This window comes from Neopelma chrysocephalum, unplaced genomic scaffold (assembly GCF_003984885.1).
Source record: "Neopelma chrysocephalum unplaced genomic scaffold, ASM398488v2 Primary Assembly neopelma1_200, whole genome shotgun sequence".
NCBI lineage: Eukaryota > Metazoa > Chordata > Aves > Passeriformes > Pipridae > Neopelma > Neopelma chrysocephalum.
Window position 1 is genome coordinate 2,396,989 of NW_020897862.1, and position 21,476 is coordinate 2,418,464.

At 42.8% G+C, this 21,476-nt stretch overlaps 1 protein-coding gene across 7 annotated transcripts in view; it reads right to left on the reverse strand.

Annotated features, from left to right (window-relative positions):
- Window positions 1-21,476, reverse strand: part of KIF1B (kinesin family member 1B) — an 86,062-nt gene that overhangs the window by 6,430 nt on the left and 58,156 nt on the right. For all 7 annotated transcript variants that reach the window (XM_027703047.1, XM_027703044.1, XM_027703046.1 and 4 more), the window contains 19 exons: window positions 18,925-19,043; window positions 17,144-17,229; window positions 16,896-17,025; window positions 16,381-16,540; window positions 15,701-15,791; window positions 15,075-15,193; window positions 14,172-14,227; window positions 11,406-11,514; window positions 10,646-10,712; window positions 9,618-9,702; window positions 9,260-9,365; window positions 5,054-5,168; window positions 4,403-4,536; window positions 3,816-3,877; window positions 3,003-3,148; window positions 2,500-2,739; window positions 1,974-2,045; window positions 1,251-1,372; window positions 356-505 (listed from right to left, as the gene is read on the reverse strand). In XM_027703047.1, the coding sequence (XP_027558848.1) occupies window positions 356-505; window positions 1,251-1,372; window positions 1,974-2,045; window positions 2,500-2,739; window positions 3,003-3,148; window positions 3,816-3,877; window positions 4,403-4,536; window positions 5,054-5,168; window positions 9,260-9,365; window positions 9,618-9,702; window positions 10,646-10,712; window positions 11,406-11,514; window positions 14,172-14,227; window positions 15,075-15,193; window positions 15,701-15,791; window positions 16,381-16,540; window positions 16,896-17,025; window positions 17,144-17,229; window positions 18,925-19,043 (2,169 nt within the window). The remainder of the gene's footprint in view (window positions 1-355; window positions 506-1,250; window positions 1,373-1,973; window positions 2,046-2,499; window positions 2,740-3,002; window positions 3,149-3,815; window positions 3,878-4,402; window positions 4,537-5,053; window positions 5,169-9,259; window positions 9,366-9,617; window positions 9,703-10,645; window positions 10,713-11,405; window positions 11,515-14,171; window positions 14,228-15,074; window positions 15,194-15,700; window positions 15,792-16,380; window positions 16,541-16,895; window positions 17,026-17,143; window positions 17,230-18,924; window positions 19,044-21,476) is intronic.

The following is a 21,476-nucleotide window of genomic DNA, read 5'->3' on the forward strand; positions in this document are numbered from 1 at the left end:
CTTGGTCTGCAACAGTGTTCAGAAAAGTTCTGCTGTAACAAGCTGAACTGTGTCTGCAGAAGTCTGACAGAAAGAAGGACCCTAGAGATCTCTAAGTGAACTTCAGCCACAGTTTGATGCTAACAAACATCATATTTAAGCCACTGGAAATCCTGTTCATTAGGAGGATGCAGAGAACAAAAGCTGCAGAGACCAAACACCAACACAACCTTCCCCAGCCCTGCCCCCACCACACAGGACTCTGCAGCTCTGCTATCACCTGTTAATTTTCCCTCCTCAAACGGGATATAGAACCTCCAAACCTCAGAAAGCCCCTGTGACAGCTCTCAGGAAGCCACAACAATAAAAAACTTACCCCGGTCTGATTTCCTCAATATCAGGAACGAGGTTGAGGAACTCATTCTTTCCAGCTCTGGCAAGATAGGAAGTTTCTACTGCAGGAATTATCTGGAACTGTTCCACCTCATGACAGGGACTGGAGGCACGAGAATTTGCTTCTGGTGTCCTTTACAAAAAAGTGGAGAAGGAAAAGTCAATGCCAACAAAGCAACTGAATGTGACAATGGAATTTTACGTACATCTACAGCCCAGCCTGTCTTAGGAGTTTCATCCTCCAGCCCAGAATTTTTGTAAGACATTGGGATCCTTTTGCACAACATCAAATAGCATTTTTCCTTGATATCTGTGGAATAAAATTTATAATAACTGCAAGTAAGCTGTTTCCCCACTACTTTTCCCCTGTTTCTCCTGCTAAACACAGTCACACATCTTTGATGTAAAATGTACTTCACCAGCACTCCTCCCCTCAGGGATGTTAAACTGAGAAGGTACAAATTACATGTCTTTCACTAAGTAGTTGTTCCAAATTCAATCAAAAATATCTGCTACAGATACAGTTGAGAAAGATAAACAGAGAGTAGTGGCCAAACTGGTTTATTGGGGTTGTTATTAGTAGATCTTTGTAACAGACCTCTGAAACAACTTGTGGATTCTGCTCACTGCAGATGCACTGGTCACTGGAATGACAAGCATCTGAGTGTTCCTCCAGCACAAAGGGAAGAAAAACACTTCAAAATGGGCAAAAATAACTGTGCAGAGGGACTGGAGGAGTAAGGCAAGGGGGTTGTAGAGAGAAATATTTCAAAGTAGGGACAAGGAAGAAAAGAGGAGAAAAAAAGATCAGAAAACACAGCAAAGAGATTTGTGAAGCACTGAAAAGTGATGTTTTCCTACTAATGCACCACACTTACTTCTGATCAATCGAGTTGCATCTGGAATCCACCAGAGAAGGGCAGGTAGATGAAGGGGTGAGGGTTGCACTGCTGAAACTGGACACGGACGGGTCCCGCCCGATGGGAGAAATATCCGACAGCTCCGGGGACAAACACAGGGACAAAGCGTGTTACAGAGCTGGGTTTGCAGCTGGGGCTCAGCCCTGGCCAAACACTCAGCTCAGACAACACAAAGGTATTTCCATCAGCCATTGCGCTACTCAGTAGTCAAATTTTTGCACACAATCATAAATAAATAAATAAAATACAAGGCACTTGTGCAGACAGAGCTTGTTACCATGTCCTGCACCTCTGATTATTCACAGCCTGACTTCCTCAATGGAACATCACACTATGCAGTTTGCAACTTGGGGTTCCCTGGGCCTACAGGCAGAATTTTTAAGTGTCAATTTATCCTTTTACATTGGGAAAGTGTATGGAGGGAAAGACAGTAAGAGCACTTCTAGTCTGCTGATCAACTGGAAGATGTACTACAGTCCCAGTCCACACCATCTCTAATTCCTGCAATACTCTTTGCACCTGATGCTGAATAGCCAAATACTTCCAACAGACTGAAAATAAAAATTAATGAAATGAATATAAAGTGGTTTATATTTTCATAGTATCAGCATATTCCACGGCCCATAAAACTGTTGCTATTGTACTACAAATACAGTGTATTGTCCTACATGACATTCTTACCTTACAATCACTGATGCTGTTGTACACCTGGTTGAATTCCCGATTGAAAGTGTGAGTCAGGAGCTGCAGACACTAAAGAGGGGGAAAAACAAATGAGAGACAGAAAGAGAATTTTACATTTAGATTTTCAGGGCAATCTGAACACGAGAGGCAGTTTGCCAAGACACACTTGGGCAGCTCGTGAAACAATAAACAAACCCTAAACTGCTGTGAAAAATCCCAGAAGGAGAGGGGAATAATCTCTTCCCTTGATAAAATTGGGAAGAAGAGAATAATCTCTTCTTTTGATAAAATTAGGAAGCTTCACTCATAGAACTATTAATGAAGGGGGATGAGGTGAGTGAACAGCCACAGCACAAACCTGTTGTGGTTTTGTGGTGTGAGTGGATGATTTCACTGGAGAACATACTCCAGTGAAACCCTCACAATGCTGGGCATTCACTGTGCTATCTGAGCAGCTCATCATTGATCTGTAACCACCCCTGGCACCCCAGTTCTCCCCCAGGAGGCCCCTGCCCTGCCCCACCTTGGTGGCCAGCTCCTTCTCCCTGTCCACCAGGCTCTCGATGTCGGCCGAGTCGTAGCCGCTGCTCTCGCTGGGCGTCACGGCGCTCTCGAAGGTCGTGGTGGAGATCTGGGAGGAGATGCTGGTGGAGGTGCTGAGGGTCCCACTGCTCAGGCTGGGGGACAGCGAGTCACTCAGGGACTTGGGGATGCTGTCACCGAGCTTTTCACGGAGCAGGAGGAAGTGCCGGGTTTTCTCCACCTGGTGAGAGGAGAAATGGGGATCGTCTGCTCCAGGACGGGGCCTGTTTCACAGACACTCGATTCTCAGGCATTCTTTTATACTCAGACCAGTGAACATTTTCCCCAGGGAAGGGAGTTTACAATAGCACTAGAAAATGAATCTGCCTTTGTTGAATACACTGAGATTCTGAGCTGAAGGTCCCACTCAGCAGCCAGCCCACACTTTGTATCTTCTCTGTTGGGAAAATTCATTTAAATCTTGACTTTGATCTCTTTCCTCACCTCATGCAGCAGCTCCAGTTTCTCCAGTTCCCACTGATGCTCCAGGATGAGGCTGTCACCCCTGGGCCTCCAACCTGCCAGGTTCTCTTCTCCCCTCACATATGCCACAGATGTATCCAGGACTTTTCTCCTCCTCCTCTGCATTCCTGAGCAGCAAAACACAACATGAGACATGTTAAAACCACAGCTAGAGGGATGCCACTAAGAAACAATCAGCAATCTGTGAAGAGCCAACAACTCTGCTGTATGGCTGGGAATACACAAGGCAAGGATTTCATTCCCTGCCATTACACATTCCAAAGATATCTGATTTAGTGCAGCTTTCTTACTTCGTTCAGATATTTTCTATTGACCAAGACACAATGCAAACTGCTGGTCTGTTTAATTCAACACAAAGACTTCAATTGCCACGTCTCAGAAGAAGAATACACTGATACTACATGAGCTACATTCCTTCCATCACCTTCAAAAGGCCAAGAGAAAACTCTTTTGCTGCCAAACTGTTTCCACTGTCAGTGATGAGCTTTGTATCATGGCCCTAAGACTCAGACTCTGGTACACGCCCAGTTTCCTGAGATACCCATGTCAGAGATGTCAAGTTCTCAGTGAATCCTCAGTGTAAAGTGATGGTAAACACAGACCTCAGTCTAAAGTAAAAGCCTGAATAAGTTTTTTTTATGGAGCAGCAATGTTCCCTTTCTCCTGTGAAACACAGGAACTGCTTCCCATCAGGACAGAAGTGTTTACTCTGTTCTGTCCAGGAAATTTTCTGCAATATTTCATATTTATCAGTATCACCCAGTGAGTGCTTACCTGGACTGCCTGTGTCTGCCATTTTGCATAAACTTAGTTCATAGATCCCCGTGACTCGGTTGCTGTTCACAGGAAAGCAGAAGGAAACAAAAACACACTGTTATCTTCACAAATAAAGTGCATCAGCTGTAATTCAAGTGGGCCCCAAAGTAGAATTTTAAGAATAGTTGTTAGTTAGAATTAGATCTGAATTATAATGTTGCATAAAACAGCCAGGACAGACTTCAAGATCTCTAAAAATGGTATTTCCCCCATGTTCCCCCTCCACCCTGCACTGGACTTGGAGAGCAGGTGCTGCAGTAAATTCCAGGTCAGGATCAGGACCATCTATGCACAAGCTTGAAAAATGGAACTCTCTTCCCAACTGTCAGTCTGGAAAAGAGGTCAGTAAAGAAAGAAACCATCAGAGTTTCACTGAAATAAACACAAGAAAGAACGTTCAAAACCAGGCTGGAGAACCCACCATACTCAGGTATGGTCTCAAGGAAGAAACAAAATAAAATAAGCTATGTCCTCCCCACGCCCTCTAAGAGGAAAAGCACATATTGACATAAGCTATTGGTACCAAAAGTGGGAACTGAACTCACGAGTCTGGGGACTTGGAGTAGCCGCTGCCGAAGAGGTTGCGCAGCGAGCGCGGGGGGGAGATCTTGGCATCCCTGGAGTAGAACACCATGCACACGTCCTTGGTGATGACTGCAGGCTGGATGCAGTGGTCCAGCTAAGAGGAAAAGCAGCGCTGAGTGAGGGGTTGCAGACAACTGTGCCAAGCTGCACTGCTGCCCTGGGAGTGGCACAGCTTTGGGAAGTTGTTCTCAGTTGGGTTTTTGGTGAAGAAAACTGTCAAATTCCTCGAAGCGTCTCGTGGGTGAAATAATTGCACTACACAAAACAACAGCATCTTGCACACAAGGCAGTGTTTGTAACACCAGGAGTGCTTGTAACACCAGGAGTACTTCCACAGCAACTTTCACTGATCTCAGTGGATTTTCAGATATGAAGATGGACAAAAGGAAGCACAGAGATCACCAGTTTCACTTCACGTGAAATACCTGGACATTAAGATGTTAACTGTGAATAAATTTTTCCACCCTGTTCTCAGAAAATGAATGAACACTTTGACTGGCTTCAGGACTGAGATCACTCAGCCCAGGCAGGGTTTATCTCAGGTACACACTGAGTCCTGTCTCAAATGGTTCTACTGAGCCACAAGGCAAAGGAAGGCACAGGGGTCTCACCTCCAGGTAAGCAGAGAGGGTCATATAGATCTTCTCTCCATATGGTGTCACTCGGTTGAGGAGGAGGGAGTTATGCAAGGAACTATCCCAAACTGCTTCAAACCGGTAGAAAGTCCTGGAAAGAAGTAAAAGCTCAATAGTAAAAGTTCCTCTGCATCCCTCTCATCACTCAGTGTAAAGCACCTCTTCCCTGACACCATCCACTATGACTCAGTGACTTGGAGAACAAACACTTGAAGCAAATCTTTTCCAAGATTATCTACTTCTACCTCAAATAGTATTTTGCCTGTTACGAAAAAGACTCATCTGAAAGAGAAAAGAGGCAATGCAGAAGAGAACAAAAGCTGTCACAGCACTACAGGGAAGTCAGCATTAGAGAACAGTGTTTCTAAACAGACAGAATTCACCTCTATTGCTTCAGGTGCAATTCAGCCCAGCTGGGTCTTCAAACTGCATGGGAAGATCCTTTTTTATAACCAGCTCTCATCCTACACCATATTTTAGGACTAACATATAGCAACAGCAGAGATCCTTCTAATACTTAGTCTTACAAAACCAGCAGCTTCTGACAGCAAATCAGGGTGACTGATAGATGGGTTCAGTCCTATATTCAAGTGATAAATATTTTTTTCTGTGCTCTAATGGCTTCAAGGAAGAACTTGCAGCTCTAACACAAACTTCTGACAGAAGTTTCCTCAGTTTGGGACATGGAGAGAAAGGAGCTGAAGGCTCCCACAGCTCTACCCCAGCAATCAGGAAAGTTCTTCTGTTCAAGTAAGAAGTGAGAGAGCATCAGATATAGCACAGCTAAATCACCAGATCTAGAGGATCTTCACACTCTCCTCTCTAGCAGGGGCTTAGGGAAATGAGCTTTCTCCTTTCTCACAGGCAGAGACTGATTTCAGGCAGGTCCCTTTGGAAAGAAGAGCTATACCCTTATCCAGGAGTTCAGCATGCCTTTCCACACTGGCAACACAAACAGAAGGTATTAATTCTCCATCACCTCTATACTAAAAGCAAGAAAAGTTGTATCTCTAAGAAGCTTCTGTGCTAATGCCCAAGGCCAACTCAGAAAAACAGAAAATGCAACTAAAGACAAAGGACAAAAAGCAGGGTGGGGGTAGAAGAAATAACAAAACACAAAGCAAACCAAAAAGAAACATGAAACAACCTAAGAGCAGATGTCAGAAACAGAGAGTTCTGACCTCAAATAGAGCTCCCAAGAATCCCCTTTTCCTGATACCAAGTACACAATTCCAAGCTAGAGACACCATCAGCTGTGGAGTCGAGTGAGAACACTGCTAAATACTGTTTGCATTTGAAGTAGCATACTTAGGAAATTACTCCTAAATATCTTGTTTCTGTTAAAAATGGTACAGAGCAACATATCCTAAAGGCCAAGTAATTGGTAACTTTAAAAGCACTGTAAAGTAATAATCCTCACTTGAGTTAGATTAGGCAAACAGCACAGGCTGTCCTCTAACCCTTTACACATCTGTGGTGAATCCTTATGTTTTAAGCTTTCATTGTGACTTAGTTAAGACAGCAATTTTTTAAACTTTAAGTAAGCTCCAGATCTACTGTCAGGGTGGGAAAGTAGTAAAACCTGGTTCTCCACACATGGGAAAACCAGTGTATGGAGCCCCTGCACCAGCTCTGCACCATTTGCCAAAAGTGACTTCTCATCCCGGGGAGAGAACACAGGGGTAAGTGTTCATCAGTGCAGAACTCCCACCACCACCTTCTGCAAAACCAGGGGCTTTGGACAAACACCAAGCTGAAGCCAAGTACAGCTTTGAGGCAGATTTTGTAGTGGGTTTTGTCCAGCCAGGAAGTTCCTTATCCACAGCCTTGCCTGTCCAAACCAGAATGTGCTCCAACAGTTACACAGGGAGACAAAGACCAGACGTGAGCAAACTCCTTCCAGCAGAGCCAACAGCACAAGGAGCAAGAGGGAGCACAGAACAAGCAAAGCACAGAAAACAGGAGAAACAGGTTAAATGTGTAGTTAGAACTGACTCTTAAGTGGATGTTAGTATTAGTGAAAGGTGGTGAATTGAGAGCACTGAAGACAAAGAGGCAGAGCACAGAAAGCAGAGTGCAAACTGCCCCAGCCTGCACTGCCATCGTGCCTGGAATCCTGTGCCTGTGATCCCACCTGGAAAGGGAAACAGGAATCCAGCCTGAGCAGCTCCTCTGCCAGCTGGTAAACTAAGGAGCAGCAACCACATGGTTAAATTTCAGATGCAAATCCAGCCCCAGAACAGAGGCTGAATGGCCCTCACATGGCAGCCCCTGCTTTTTGTTCAGTGCAATCTTGAGTTGGAATTTCAAGTAACCTCCTCATTCAGTCCTTGGCTTGGTACTTCAAACACATTACAGAGTCTGAGACAGTGAGAAGTTCCAAATTTAGTTCTTTGATACAGAAAAAAGGAAGAAAATAGCAAGGACTACAAATAGGGGCTATTTGATGGCACATTTAGAGAATCAGGAAGACTGATGGAAGTTCTCTTGCATGTGAAGGAAAGTTCCCCTTCACAAGTCCCCCAGTGAACTGTACCTGAATAACCCCTGACACAAAGGAGGAGGAGGAGGAATATCAGTTCTGGAAGAGCTAAGAGGTGTGCTAATGGAATTCCATAAAAGCTAAGAGGGAGGTGGCAGCAATACAACCAGGACATAAAGCATTCTATTTTCAAGAATCTTTATGCACAAAGGAAGCAAACAGAAAATACCTAGGCATATCCTTATCAAGAAAGAGCCTGTAAAAACATAGAAAGAGCTTCAGTTAGTGCAGCCAAAAGCAGAACAGAAAAGCAACAGCCGAGAGGAACAGAACATGTGGACTTAAAAAACAAAACAAAGCAAAAAAACCCCCATAGGAAGCAGAAAACAGTCTGCAGACAATGAGCAAACAGAAGACATATCCCTCACCAGGGCCTCAATCCCACTCCACCACTGCCATGTACTCATCCCATAACTTAAACCTTGGCATTTTGGGAAGAGATGGTCAACTCACACTCCTCCTTCACCCAAGTGACCCACCTTATAGGGAACTATGGAGCTCTACAGGAATTTATTGAAACTGGTGGAGAACAGAAAGCACAGGGCTTTCCAACTGCAAAGGCAATGGTATCACACTGGAAACCAGCAACAGTCTCCCAGTGTTCCAGTTATACTGATCCATTAATTCAGATACACTAAAATATCCACTTCACAGTGGGAGACAGAGAGGAACTGCTGAAGCTCCTGTCCCTGCCTGCCTGGACAGACACCAGGTGGCAGAGATATTCCATGGGCAGGACCAGCATCCCAAATCCACCTTTAATGCTGCAGTGCTCCATCAAAGTCCAGGCCTCTAACGGAGAAGGAAGAAGCCGTTTCAGTGCCTTGGAGGATCCCGATCTGGCATCCAGCAGCTGCAGCAGAGATGGGCCCCCAAACCCCCTCCCCTCTGGAAACACTCATTCAGAGCTCCATTCCAGAGATATTCCTGCTTTGCACAGCTGAGCAGAGCCAGGGAGTGGTCAAGTGACTGGGCTGATGTCAGAAGGGAGAGGCTGTGCCCAATCCCACTCTCTGCCTCGCTGCCCTTTGTTGCAGACACTGAAGCAGAACAATGTGGAGTCTGAGCTTTACAGCAAATGCACCCTAATGAGGGACACACAGAGCCAGAAACCCCTGAGCCAGGGCCCTGCTGCTGCCCAGAGACTGCAGGGACAGGAGTCAATTTGTGATACATCCGTAGAAATCCACAAAATATGAATTTACGAAGCATGGCTCTTGCTTCAATTGTCACATGCTTGTCCCAGGAAAGATATAGGTGTGTCCACATCTATAAATATGTCTCCCAAAATTATCCTTGTACTTAAATGCTGTATTCTAGCACCAAACCTTTATGTCAGTTTAAAAGTTCTGGGTTAAATCCTGAGACTCCCTTAAGCTGTTCCTTTCCATCCTCCCTTCAGGGTCCTTACACATGGAAAGTCATTCAGAAAGTAATCAACAAATCCTTCAGGTAGGTCAAGAGATTTCCTCATTAGCAAGAAGTTATGGTGATGTTCATTCTCCATCTGCCTGCCCTATGCCCATGGAATTCTATGTTTAATAATTAGCCACATTCCCAACTTCCCAAACACTCTGCTAACACCTCAGAGGTCAAATACATTTCAGATTCCTGCTGAAGTGCTCACTTTATTCACTTACCTGTTGGAGCTGTGAGAGGACTTCAGGTATTTTGCAGAGATAATATTCAAAGACAGAATGGCATCCACAGCAGCCTCATCTACCTCTGCTTTGTTTCTTATACGCCCTGAAATGGGGAGGAGGAGGAATCAATTAAAACTCAACCTGCAACACAAAAGGAATTTGTTTTTCCAAGTATCATTTCAGATTATGTGATTAACAAGAGGAAGTTGCAAAACTGGAGTTTTTCCTCTGGATCTTTTTCAAAATCCTCCTCTCACAGGCAATGCTCATAAAATGACAGAATCTGATACAAAGAGAAATTGCCACTAATAGTTTTTCTTCCTTACAGAGCAAGATGCAAAAAGAATTTACTCACCAACAACCAGCTCTCTCACATCTTTCCAGTGCAACTCACTGCCCTTCTCATGGATAATGGTGACTGTGATTCTCCGCTGGATTCCCTGGGAGGGTTCAAAACCAAAACACTGGTGAAGCATTCACACACACACACGCATCTGTTTTGCAAAAGTAAAGCAAATAAGATCATTTAAACTAGTCTATAACTGAACAAGCACCTCTGTGTTTCAGAGCCCTAAAATTAACCCCAAAGGGATGTTATATTCTCATATGTAACAGAAATTAATTAATTCCCCCTCCTCACTCCACAAAGGCAGAGGTTTTTTAACCTAAAATAGCCCTGAAATTGTTGTTATGCTCTCAGAGATAGTGATGAGGACACTGATAAATCCAGGACTAAGTAACTTTTTTCTTTCAAGGGAATTATTGGAATATGACCATTATTCCTAAGCTATCAGATCTGTTCCTATTATTTTAAGAACGAGAGGCAATGGAAGTCACAGGTAAACTCCATGAAAAGGAACTGAGCATTTGAGAGTAGAAAAAGCACAACTTTAAAGAAAAAGCATAACTTTAAACCTAGAGACCATATTTAATAGGATTATCTTTAGAATCTAGCTAAAGACAAATTGTTATGAAGGATTATAAGAGGCATTTAAAATGCACTGAGACATGGTCATTTTGTAGAGCAGAGTCACAGGCAGTGACACAGAGCAAATGGAAGCTCAGTCCATGTGATCCTTCTGTGCCTTTGGCAGAGATGCAGGAGAACACTGAGGGCACAAACCTGGTCCCAAAGGTTCCTGCTCTCTAAAAGGCTTTCATCTTTCCTGAGTGGGACTCACACTGATAAGCAACAGGAACAGCAATATCCTGGGGGCCAAACAAGCCACCAGACTGAGCACAGACTGAGGGCTGCCAGACCCTGCAGCTCTCATGGCACAGCTGGCTGGGAAAGGAGGGCAGGAAAGATGCCAAACCCACTCAGCAGCATTCTGTCCCCCCCTGCAGAGATGCAACTTGCAGTTCCACAGCTTTCATCAGTACCTGGTGGAGCAGGAAGGTCCCCTGACAGGGCAGGCCCCCGGTGTGATCCACAATGGCAGGGATGTACCTGTGGGAGACAGTGGAATCAACAGGAGGAAAGATGGACCAGCACAGCAACTTCTGCTGCCAACAGCTACCTCTCCATAGGATATCTGAAGACAAAGAGTGTTTCTTTCTACCTACTCTCAGACTACTTATGGCTCCTACTCTCAGACTCCTCAGGGCTCCTCATGGCACTACAGGATCAGTGAAATACAGAAGTATTGTACATTGTACCTCCAGTACTTCTGGAAAACTCAGTGGAATAAAGAACCTAAAGACCTACCAGGGGAAAACCTTCTTTGTATCAGAGATGAACATAAAACAGGACCTGCTGGATGACTCGTGGAGCATAAAGTCTCTGGTGACCCAAAGGATTGAAACTCATGGCCCACACAAGGTAAGTTTTCCCGGTGCCTGTTCAGTTGGTGTGCATGGAGTTCTCAGTGGAAGGATCACTTCAAGTGTGAAGGAATGTCATTTTATCTCTTAAGTCCTTTCCAAGGGGATGAAAGGATGTTTTTCTGTGCCTTTGCTCCTTTCCAATGGGGACAACTAATGCCTGCAGTAGTTACATCCCATCACTACAAACCAGCCAGGACCCCACCCAAAGACAACTCCTAAAAATGAACCTGGTCTGAACAGAACAAAGGGGAAAAAAAAAACCAACACTCCCATAAGCCACTGTTCTTGAGACATAAAATATTAACACAGGACTTACTCCCCTGTTGGCTCCAGTTCACTGATCTCAAACCACACCAGGAGGTCGTATTTGCTCACACTCTGGCCCAGGCTGGGTTTGCTCATGGTGTTCAGCTTTGTAGCTGGCACTTCAAGGCAGAAAAAAGAGAAAGAAGGAAAAACAATAGTTTACAAAGACTGAAGAAGTAAATCTTGCTCAGGGTTCACGGGAATGTGCATTTCAGTGATCCTACAAATTCTATGTACATATGCAGAGCAGAGATTTCTCCATGAAAATGATGGGGTTTGCAGCAATTGTTATTTCTCAAAGTGTTGTTTTTTAAATCTAGGTTACTAGAATAAAACAAAAAAGATTAAATAATGAAACAAAAGTGTATCCAAAGGGCTTGGAAAAACGCACAGCCTCTCTAGATCCACAGAAAAGAAGATTCCTCAAATGTGCATCACAGTTTGTGGTTCAGAATTGCTTGGGTCTGTTCATCTGCAGCATTACTCACTCAAAAAGTACATTTCCCCTTCCCCATGTAAGAGGAAAAATATAGAACTTGAAACTTCAGTCTTCACTTCTTGATGCCACAAACTGCCAGACTCCTGCACCACTTGGATAAGATATTGTATATGTAAAAGGGCTGAACAAGACTTATTCCAGAGCCTTAATCCTGCCAAAGTATGTTTCTGAGCTCCTTATCTCTTGGTATTAGTGATTATTACTGGCCAGATCCTCTCTAATTCCTTTCATACAAATGTAGGGATAAACCATGTTAAAAAAGTAATGGGATAACTGAAATTCTGGAAATAACCTGATACTCCCTCTCACACACATCACACCTTTCAGTTATCATTACTTGACTTGCCTTATCTGTTCACTCATTACATGTTTGGAAATGGGAACATTTTAAAAAGCTCAGTTCCTGGGCAGTCTGACAGGGATTTTTGTAACCCTGTAATTGATTGTCCATTTTTTCTCCTTTCACATGCTAATCTTGCTGTTTTTATTAAGCCAAGTAATCATTCTCCCTTCTCAAGTCCCGTTCTTCCCTTGCTCAGGTGTTCTTTGGGTTCTCCCACCTTCACACCTCTGTGTATCCTTCAACATCCACCAGGATTAAATTTTCCAAGCACTGGAAGGGCACAACAGTCCCCAGTTAAGAAAAGGTCCTTCCAGGTGTGCCTGTGGTGCCTGTGGGGTCTCCTAAATTCTGTGTATTTTCTGGGTAAAACAGCAGCTCCCTCAAGAGGGACAGATTTTACAAGTATCAGTTATCACAGCACAGCTCCATCCTGTGAGGCAGCAGGAATGAGGCTCAGCATTTACTCTTCTCATACATTACTCAGGGCAGTAACCCTGTTGTACCCATCACTTCATGAACTCATCACCACTGAACTCAGCCCTGCTGGCAGCAGGAGGAACATCCAACACCCAGGTCACCCCAGTTTATTGCTGAGCAGAGAAACTCAAAAGCACCAGAAGAGGAAAAACAACAGAAAGACATGTTTAACCAAACATGAAAGCTTCTTCTAGACATTCTCACAGACTTGCTCTGGCACAATTAATAGCCAGCATGCCATTTTTTGATTTTAATAAAACAGACCACAATGGAAGTGAGGAATAGCAGTGTTAGTGGCAGAAAAGGAAGATGAACAAAAAGGAAAGCTGTATAGAACACAGCAGACTGTTTCCTCTACAGCTGGTTGTGTTTTCATTTGCACCTCTCAACCCAGGATCACAGAACTATCTGCAAAACACAGTAAAAATCAGAGGTCCAGGAAGTTTCAGGGAATAGATGCAGTGCCACAGAAAAATCTGTGACTCCCAGCACACTGGAGCCTATAGGCTATCTATTTGGTTCTGTCTAAAATGCTTACATGGTTCTCTCTAAAATAGCCCTAAACTTCAGCACAGCATCATCCTTCCATGACCACAACCATGGCAGCTTCTAGTCCTAAGAATACTACATGGTAAAGGGGAAAAAAAAAAGGAATTTTGAAGCACGTTTTGGAACTACTTCTACATCTACCAGAGATCAAGGTTGGCTACTAACCATCTCGTTTGGGAGCCCGCTCACTCTGACAACTGGGAACAGGCAGAAAGAGAAAAGGTGGCAGCTGGTCAGCTCCATCCTGGAAAGCAGCCACAGCAGAGGAGGCCAGAACGTTGGCATGCTCGGAGAGCGTGTTCAGCACATGCACGTTCACATAGCCAGACATTAGATACCTAATCAACTCAATTTTCCTCTCATGGTCTGCAGAGGGAATGGAACACACACACACACACAAAAAAAAAAAAAAAAAGGATGGTAGAAATACGCAGGTGAGAGAAACACAAAGAAGGAGGAAATTAAAAGGTGAAATGGGGGAAAAAAATCGTGACAGAGTTCAGAGTTCAGCATGCATTAATGCAGTTAGGCAAAGGAAACAAGGAGCATTTCAACAACACTGACTCGCTACATGAGCACGTGAGAGAGCAAAAGATGAAGTGGTTAATGAACAAGCCAATTTGCAGTTAGTAAGCACAGGAAGAGCCATAGCCAGATCTCATGGAATATGGTCAACACCTCAGCAATGGAATTCTACCCTTTAACAAACCCAGCAGCACTTCCTGCAGAGGAGGTTGCAGAGAAATAAAAATAAAACGCATAAAAAGGGAGAGAACCATCAAAGGCAGATTCAGTGCCCTTCCCAACACTCACTCCCTTACATTTCTCGGTGTCCTGGATACCTCAGGAATACACTACAACCTCCACTTTCAGGAGCAGACCTGTGATGGACAGAGAGCTGTGCTCACCTGGCTTTGACAGTGGCATGGGGGGAGGAAAGAATCTTCGGGAAGGCTGTGGAGGGCTACAGAGAAATGAAAAGAGTTTATCAGTACAGAGGCAGTTAACATGAAAAATATGTTTTATTTAAACATACACACCTGCATTTTTTTATATATACACTCATTTTCGTCTCTAAAAATATCCTCAGAGTTCTCTGAAGACAGGTAAATATCATGTGCCAGGAAAAGGAGTGCACTCAGCCCACTAAGTTATGTCCTTTTTCTGTTTTAAGTTCACCAATCCCAGATGTCAGTAAAAATAATAAATAAAAAAATCACAACTTCCAACAGCTCTACCCCTTTTCTGCACTGAAAAGTTAAAGAGGTAACAAGCATTTCCCAAAATAACTTTAGGAAGAAAAACAAGCCTTGGCTGGCATTTCCTCTAAAAATCAGCCTTTTCTACAGGCTCCTCCCTTAAGCTCTGAAGACAAGGATGAACAGGGGTCCTTTCCCTACCCCCAAAAATTCAAATGCTTGGCAACTTTGGCAGTAACATGTCAAAGGGTTGAGAACCTTTTGTTTTCCCCCCCTCTCATCTCTCCTTTTGTCATCCTACCCTTATGCACCTGCCCTGAGGGAACAATGACCTTGGAGCACTGTGAAGGTTTTCCCAGAGCTCACAGATCACAGTTGAGGCTCCCAGGACAATATTCCACCACCAGGAATGCAGATGGATTGGCAGAACAGTGTTTGAGATGGTAGAACAATTCCACCCATTACCACACTGGGTCTCTCTCACTCACTCTTCCCTCCATCAGGAATTCTGCTTGTGAGGGTGTGGCTGTACAATTTCAGGAGCATGGAAAACTGCAGAGCTAACCTGAGCATGATCCCAAACTGCCTTTGTGCCAGAACAGTGACCACTACCTGTTGAGGTCCTGTCCTTGCAGGTGGAGAGGATGCTGCTGGTAATGCCCAAAGACCTCAAAGACAATGGGCTTTGTTTTGATGTACTCCACGAACGATTCTGTCACTTCCACAGCAATCTGGGAGGCAAAGAAAAGGAGACATTCAAAAAGGAAGTATTGCTCATACCACTTAGTGTCACAATAAAAGCACCTGCATTCCTGTTTGGTTTAGGCATTAATTCTACTCTCTGATGAAGGAGAAAATGAAAGCCCCAGCATCAGGCATTTCAAACGGGAGAAGAGAAGGCTGCACGTAACCAAAGGATTACACAGTTCATAAAAACAGGTATATTCAGTTCATCTGAGATCATGGGCACTGCTATTCACACATATGTTTTATTTCCTGAACTCCAGACTGTTCTCATTGCACATCCTGGAAAGGAAGCAGAGATTTCAATGGCAGGAAGCAGAGGTGAAAATGAAGAGTTAAATCTGCCACACAGAATCATTCTGTATTTTGTTTTCCATCGGGGATGATATCATCCACCTGATCACTCCTCTTATTGCCTGCTTTAAATAACTCCCCTTGCCTTGAAGGAGAGACACACAACTCCACAGTCACCCCTCATGCAGAGCTTTACTCACATTCTGAACGTGGTAGAAGCCCAGGGGAGTCCCTCGGCCGTTGTTTTTGAGGGGTTCTGTTGAGAAAGCTTCATCGTGCCGGTGCAGAAAGCTTTTTGAAAAAAAAAAGAAAATCAAACAAAAATCAACAACCACAGAATGGTTTAATGAAGATTGCTGTGCTCCGAACCCAACACTGAAAGGAAACCTTAAAATCCTACAATAAATTTATTTTGCTGGAACTTTACAGGGAGCTGAGTGATGGCCTAAAGCTAGGAGTACCCTAGTCTTGTAGAACCACAGTTCTTGTACTTGTTTAATGTTTTTATTATTCCCATTTTTTATTCTCTTTCTTAAGAACAGAAGCCAAAGAACACTTGCACTGTTGAGCTACTGATTTACTCAAGGCTCGTGCAGCTTTCATTCCAATTGAGCTTAGGTACCATCTAGTATTGAATTAAGCTTAAAACCTTAAGATATCTCTAAACTACTAATTTAAGAGTTCACTTTGATTCCTAATTCCTTTCTGCACAACTTTATTCCTTAACACCTGCTAACACAAAGCAGGGAGCAGGGATTCCAGTAACTCACAAGGTGTTTTTCTCTGCTGTGAAAAGCTCTGCATCAGACCCTCCACTGCCCACTGTTCTTTGCTCTGTCAAACCATTAATTGCCTGATGTAAATAAGGACAAATTCTTACTTGAACTGGCAGAAAATATCTGCATATTCGGGCAGGATGCCGCTGGCCTGGAGCACTGTCACCCGGAAGGTGAACACACTGCCCAGCTTCAGGTGGTCCCCAATCTCCTCAGTGAATCCTTCCAGAGTCATCTTCCCATCCAAAGTGGCTGACTTCAAGTCTTAGGGACACACAAACAACCCACATGAAATCACTTTTTTTTTCTTTTTTTTTTCTTTTCTCCTCTTCTCTTTTCTTAAATTATTCCTTCAGAAACAGTTTAGTCCCATCACATTTTTTTTTCTTTTGAATCCTAATAATTTACTGATAATCAAAAGATCCAAACACCTGTGCTGTGTTTTTCAGCACAGTTCTTCAAATGAATAACTCCAGAATCTCTCACATGCAACCCATAGTTTCACCTCTCCCCAACTATCATATTTATGAAGGACACTCGGACTCCCTTTCTGTCACTGACTCAAAGTGTCCCAGATTTCCCTTAACTTCTCCAAAACTACCATATATTTCTTGCTTACCCAGCTCATTCATTCTGTTGATCTCCTCTGGAGGAGTGGTAACCTCTGAATTCTGTCCTTGCCCTTCCACAATTCTTAATTCTTCCAGTGACAGCCCAGACCGAGTCATTGCAACTGAAGAAAAATCACTCTGAAAAATTAAATGAATTGGCTTGTAACAAACTCCTGCAGTTTCTCCTTTTTCCCCTACAACACAGATTCTTTATTTAGAAGCACAAGCTACTACACTCAATTCTAAGACTTCTTACCTTATCAAAGTACTCATTGTCAAAGGAAATTTTAGCTGTGCCAGACTGTCGGATACCAGATCCATAATCTGGGGCTTCTTCATCAGCTAAAAAAACAGGGGAAAAAAAAAATATAAATAAGTGATGGGGAGCAGAGGGAAAACACCTCAGAGTCACTGAAATGGGAATTCTCATTACAATGGAAACCAGTCCAGGGAGCAAAAAATGACAGGTTGGAGTCAGTGATGGAAAAAATCATGTCAGAAATCTCCCCATCATCAACTCCAGCATGGGCAAACCACAGGACAAGTTATAAAGTTTTGTTATGAATATACCTCAGAGAATTTTAAATGCAAACCAACTTTAGTACTCATTTTGATAATTTATTTACTTCTGGTTATGATACTGAGGTAAATTAACCCCCATCTGAACTGCCACCTCAACTCTTGCAGCCCTGAGCTCTGCAGTGACACCAGCAAAGCTCCCCCAGCACATGCTGGAAGTCTGAAAGGCAGATCTGTGCCCACAGTCTTCCCATTTAACCTCCTCCTCTTCATGGAGAGCAACAACAACAGGGCCTGGTTAAATGCCAGGGATTTCTTCCACACTAAAGGCATGTTTGCAGGAGAAATCCCAAGATTCTGAATGTGTTCCAAAGCTTTGCTTAGGGACCAAATAATGCCATGGTCCTTTTTCAAGAGATGTCCCCAGTTTAATTTCTATTAGCCATGGTGTATTCTATTTATTTGGGTGGATAAATAAAGTATTTATTTGGAAATAGTCAATTCTAAGGAGACCAAACCAAACTAGAAATGAGTCTTTTGTGCACATTAAAACAGATTTTAAGTCACTTGCTTTAATCCCTGCCAGAGTGATTCTTATACATCTTCAGTGTGAGATTTCATTATAGGTTCCCATGGAGAGTGAAGCTTCCAGGGTTACCCTTCCTAAACAAGAAAGAATTGCTGGCAGTCAGCCACTGCTGGAAAGGACAAATGATGGGCAGGATGTGTGCTCTGCCCAGCATGGGGAAGGCAGGGCTGACCACCAGCTAAGCCCACCTCCCACTGAACAAGTGTAAAATATCAGCAACTCCCCAGCGAGCTGCAGCTCATCTCCAGCACACATCCAAGGGCACTTACCATCCCAGATATCCACCTTCTCCTATGGAAAATTGGGAATTAAGCAGTTTGTTAAAGCAGTTTCTAAGTCTCAACGCTTTTAGAGAGGCAATGAAGGGGAAAACTGCTGCTGGTTTCTGTTTATACCGTGCTGAAAACTGTCATTTCAGCAACTTCTTCACCTGCTCTTGTCAGACACTGGGGAAGCACATTTCAGAGAGTTATTTAGGAGGACAGGTGGAGCACAGCAAAAATTTGGTACATTTGACTTTGCTGCCAGTCACCACAACTACCAAACTTGCAGTACCCTCCTCCACTATTTATACAGGGTGCAGGAAAGAAGAATCTTTGGTTTATTTTTAGTTTTCAGACTCACTGAACCTAGTTAGCTCTTTCACAAAACAGGGTTGCAGTAGTTGCCAGGTACAAACTTCAGTGGTCAACCCCATCCCTTCACAATCTGATCAGCAGCATTATTTCAACATTTATTTGAGCTTGGTCCATATGATGACATAACAAATGACATCAATTCAAAAGCGAGTTAACAACAGAGAGCAAGTGTTCTCTGCAACACGAAAATCCAGTTAGAGTGCAGAAGGTTTGATTTGTTTGGCTGGTTTCTGAAGCTGCAGCAGTTCCCAGTGCCAGGAGCTGCCCCAGGGAGCTCTCAGAGTGTCTCACCTGCAATGGCCTGAACTGCCACGCGCAGGAACCCTCGGACCTCTCCCTTCTCACTCACAACAGCCACTCTGTGGATCAGGGGCACCGGGTACAGCAGGTTGCTGAGGTACACAAATGCTCTGGGAAGGGAGGAAGGAAAACACAACCAGCATTAGGCAATGATGAACAAAACCAGGCTGCAGAGTTCAGTTGGCTACTGGGCCACTCAAATCTCCAGACACTCCACTCCATCTCTCAGACCTGCAGGAGGTCCTGGGTCCAGCCTGCCCACACAGGGCCAAGGGCAGCCACAAAATGCTCTAAATTGAGCTCAAAATGCTCACTGAAGACACAGGGCTCACTTTAATGAGCTACAAACATATGGAGGACACAATTCTAGATGATGGCTGTATGGAAGGTAATTGGAGATGCACCACAGTTGTGAATGGAGCTGTTAACAAGATGGTAGAATCTACTAGACAACTACTGATTATAAAGAATTGCATGTTGTATTATATATTATACGCACATATAGGTATGAATATGTATTATGTATTTTATTACATATGTACTGTATATTGTATTATATATTATATATACATATATGTATGAATATGTATTATGTATTGTATTACATATGCACTGTATATTGTATTATATATTATACATACATATATGTATTATGTATTGTATTATATGTGTACTGTATATTGTATTATATATTATACATACATATATGTATGAATATGTATTATGTATTGTATTATATATGAATTTTATATTGCATTATATATTATATGTACATATATGTATGTATATGTATTATATATTCCATTATATATATACTGTATATTGTATTATAAAGAATTTTCCACTGAGGTAGTTTGAAGTGATAAATTAAAAGGGAATTGATCTACTGTGCTCAAACAGCCTCAAATTTTTACTGAACATATAAACCCCCTCTTTTAAAACCAGACTGACTGAATGTTTTGTCTCTTCTATATTCCTTTGGTAACACTGTATGCAGAATAGTCAGAATCCCCCCAACAAACCATAAGTCATCACTCAGGTTTCTTGGAAGAGTCACTGAGTGTGCAGACAGTGGAAGACTCTCAGTCTTCACAGTTAAACCTCTTTAGGAGCATTATATTTATTTCTTTAAAAAACAAAACAAAACAAAGACCAAAACACCACAGTAGTACTCTGGAGCAACCACTCAGGAATTCCAGTCTACAAAAGGAAAAGCAGCATTTAGGCCCACAAGTGGATGATCCTGCCAGACACTAACTTTTAAAGTTATATACAAGCAGGGTCTATTTTGGAACAATAAGTTAACCAGTTTAATTGTATAGATTTTAATTAAAAGTCAGACTAACTTCTTTAACTAACTTATGTTCCTGCAATGAGTTGCAGAAGTTTTTGAAGTGTCACACTTCAGTGGGATTGGTCTGAGCAAAACATTAAGTGTTGAGAAGCCCAACAAGGCAGGTAAAGTACAGCTCTCAACATGGGGAAATGAAAGCCTTTATTTATTTATCAAGTGACCTGTTTCAGAGTTCAGAAAAGTACTGAGATGCACAAAAGTTTAACCAATAGTTTTACCGGTCATGAAATTTAAAGTGATTAATGATGTAATTTTAATCAATTTATACACGTTAAATTATACTAAGCATCAGGAATCTGTTCAACTAATTTCCTTCTTGCAGTTCTTTTTATTAGTCTTTAGTATTGCATATAATTAACTCCTCTAATTTATAACTGTTATTGTTTAACATTCCTGCATGACCAAAGGGAAGTGCTGCTCCTTGGGAATGTTCACATGCCAGGATGAATTAATTCCCTTAGAATGACAAGGTGGTCAAAGAGGTGTCAGTTGTGAACCGAAGACACAGAAATAATGCTACTAAAAACCAAAGTGATGACAAAATGCAATAGAGAAGAGAATGATTAATAAGGCTACAAAAGTAGCAAAACAAAAAAAAAAATGAAGAAAACCATACTACAACAACAACAGAAAAAACAACTGCAACGTAACAGTTCACTAAGATTAGGATTTAATTCCTTTTCAGTCTGCTCCAAAGTGAGGTAAGCACTGGTAAAGCAGGGGAAGGGAGAAGAGACTAAATTTAAAGTAGCAAAATGAGAAGTTTAATTTTATTTTTTTTTTGCTCTAAGATATCATTTCCAGCTTAGAAATTTCAGGTGATGCTCATCTCAGAAAGCAGATGATTCCAACTGTAACAGCTGAAATTGCTGACTTGGACTGGCTCAGGGATGGAGGTCAGGAAGGGGTGTGGTTAATTGCTGAACACAAAAAACACACCCTGTTTGAAAACCACATTTCAAGCCAGGGAAAACAGACATTTCCCAACAGGAAGGAATCCGAAGAGCCTTGCACTGCTGTGCCTAGTGAAAGGGAGTCTCACTAACTCCAAGAGTCAGGCACCACAGAAGCCTTCCCACCTCAAACCAAAACTAATGGAAAGTGAAAGCATTCCCTGCACAAAAAATAAAAATACCTGTTTATTTGCATGGCAAAAGTTCTGAAGCTGCTGCTCAACATGTGACAGCCA